Raw genomic sequence first — 1,343 nt, forward strand, 5'->3', positions numbered from 1 at the left:
TCGGTGCAGAGCCGGGACTCAGACTCAGACCCAGACCCAGACCCAGACCCAGACTCAGACTCAGACTCAGACCCCTCCTCTGCAGGGCGGAGCTGCATTTCCATTTCGTATTTGGTGTTTCTTTATTTATTTTTTTCCCTGCCCTGATTCCCCGCTCTGACACGTTTGCTCTGAGTGAGTGGCATTGGCACTCTGTCAATCGCTCACCGCCGCTGCCATCAAACAACATAAAACACACACAGGCTGAAAATATGAGCGCGAAGGAGAAAGATTTTTTTTTTTTTTTTTTTTGCGCATCGCCTTCACACGGCGTTAATTAATTTCTGCTCACTCTTGTTTATTTTTAAAAAAGAAGAAAAGCTTCCAACTTTTTCCGGTACCTTTCACATTTTTACACCTCACAGCTGAACATTGTGTGTGTTTTCCTCCCGCCAACTGCGGCACATTCAGAGTTGGCAACAGCTGCGAGACAAACATTTTTCTGCCTCTTCTTTTGATTTGTTTCCACGCTGGATATTTTTGTTTCCTCGAGCTTCTCCGCGAGGATTTGGACATTTTTGGAGAGACCTGCGCCGGGATCCCGTGAAGAGCGCTGATAAATGAGAGATCAGCGACGGAGAGTTCGAGTCCGCGGCAGCCGTCAAACCCGGGGAGAAGACAGATCGGAGTCAGGATCCGTGCGGGGAACCATGGACCGTCGATTTTGACACAGAACTTTTAGGAAGAAGGAAAAAAAATAAAAAAATAAAATAGAAAATTTTTTTTTTTTTTTTTGAAAAATTGAAGATTAAAAACATTTTTTTATTTTTGGGCATTTTTCTACAAACACACTCTCTCTCTTTCTCTCTCGCGCGCGCGTTGTCACTTTGGACCGTGCGTCAAAAGCCGAGCGGCCAAGGAGAAGTTGGATGAAGATTCACGGCATGAAAACAGCGGACAAACAATAAAAGAATCCGGGAGAATTCCAGAGAAAAGGACAACAAATCCACGCGTGTTCTCCGTGGACCCGCGGCTTCTCTCCCTCCAGTCTGCGGCACATGTTCTAGCCCGGTTCGTATATGAGTTTTTCAATTTGTGTGGCTCAGTGCACAGACTCTTTGGCGGCGACTATGGACGATCAAGCCCGGATCATGCAGTCCATCGGCGGGGTCAGTCTGGCCGGCCACTCCGTACAGGGGGGCATGGCTCTGCCGCCCCCCCACGGACACGACGGGACAGACGGGGACGGAAGGAAGCAGGACATCGGGGACATTCTCCATCAAATCATGACCATAACTGATCAGAGTCTGGACGAGGCGCAAGCAAAGTTGGTTGATTTATTTGCTTTATTAACCTGCCCCCCC

At 48.3% G+C, this 1,343-nt stretch overlaps 1 protein-coding gene across 1 annotated transcript in view; it reads left to right on the forward strand.

Moving 5' to 3' along the window:
* The first annotated feature begins 277 nt into the window (after positions 1–277).
* Positions 278–1,343, forward strand: part of LOC103398338 (pre-B-cell leukemia transcription factor 3-like) — a 57,364-nt gene continuing 56,298 nt past the window's right edge. Inside the window, 1 exon segment of the mRNA XM_025053449.1 lies at positions 278–1,306. Coding sequence (XP_024909217.1) covers positions 1,059–1,306 — 248 coding nt within the window. The 5' untranslated portion in view covers positions 278–1,058.

This window comes from Cynoglossus semilaevis, chromosome Z, assembly GCF_000523025.1.
Source record: "Cynoglossus semilaevis isolate Cse_v1.0 chromosome Z, Cse_v1.0, whole genome shotgun sequence".
Lineage (NCBI taxonomy): Eukaryota > Metazoa > Chordata > Actinopteri > Pleuronectiformes > Cynoglossidae > Cynoglossus > Cynoglossus semilaevis.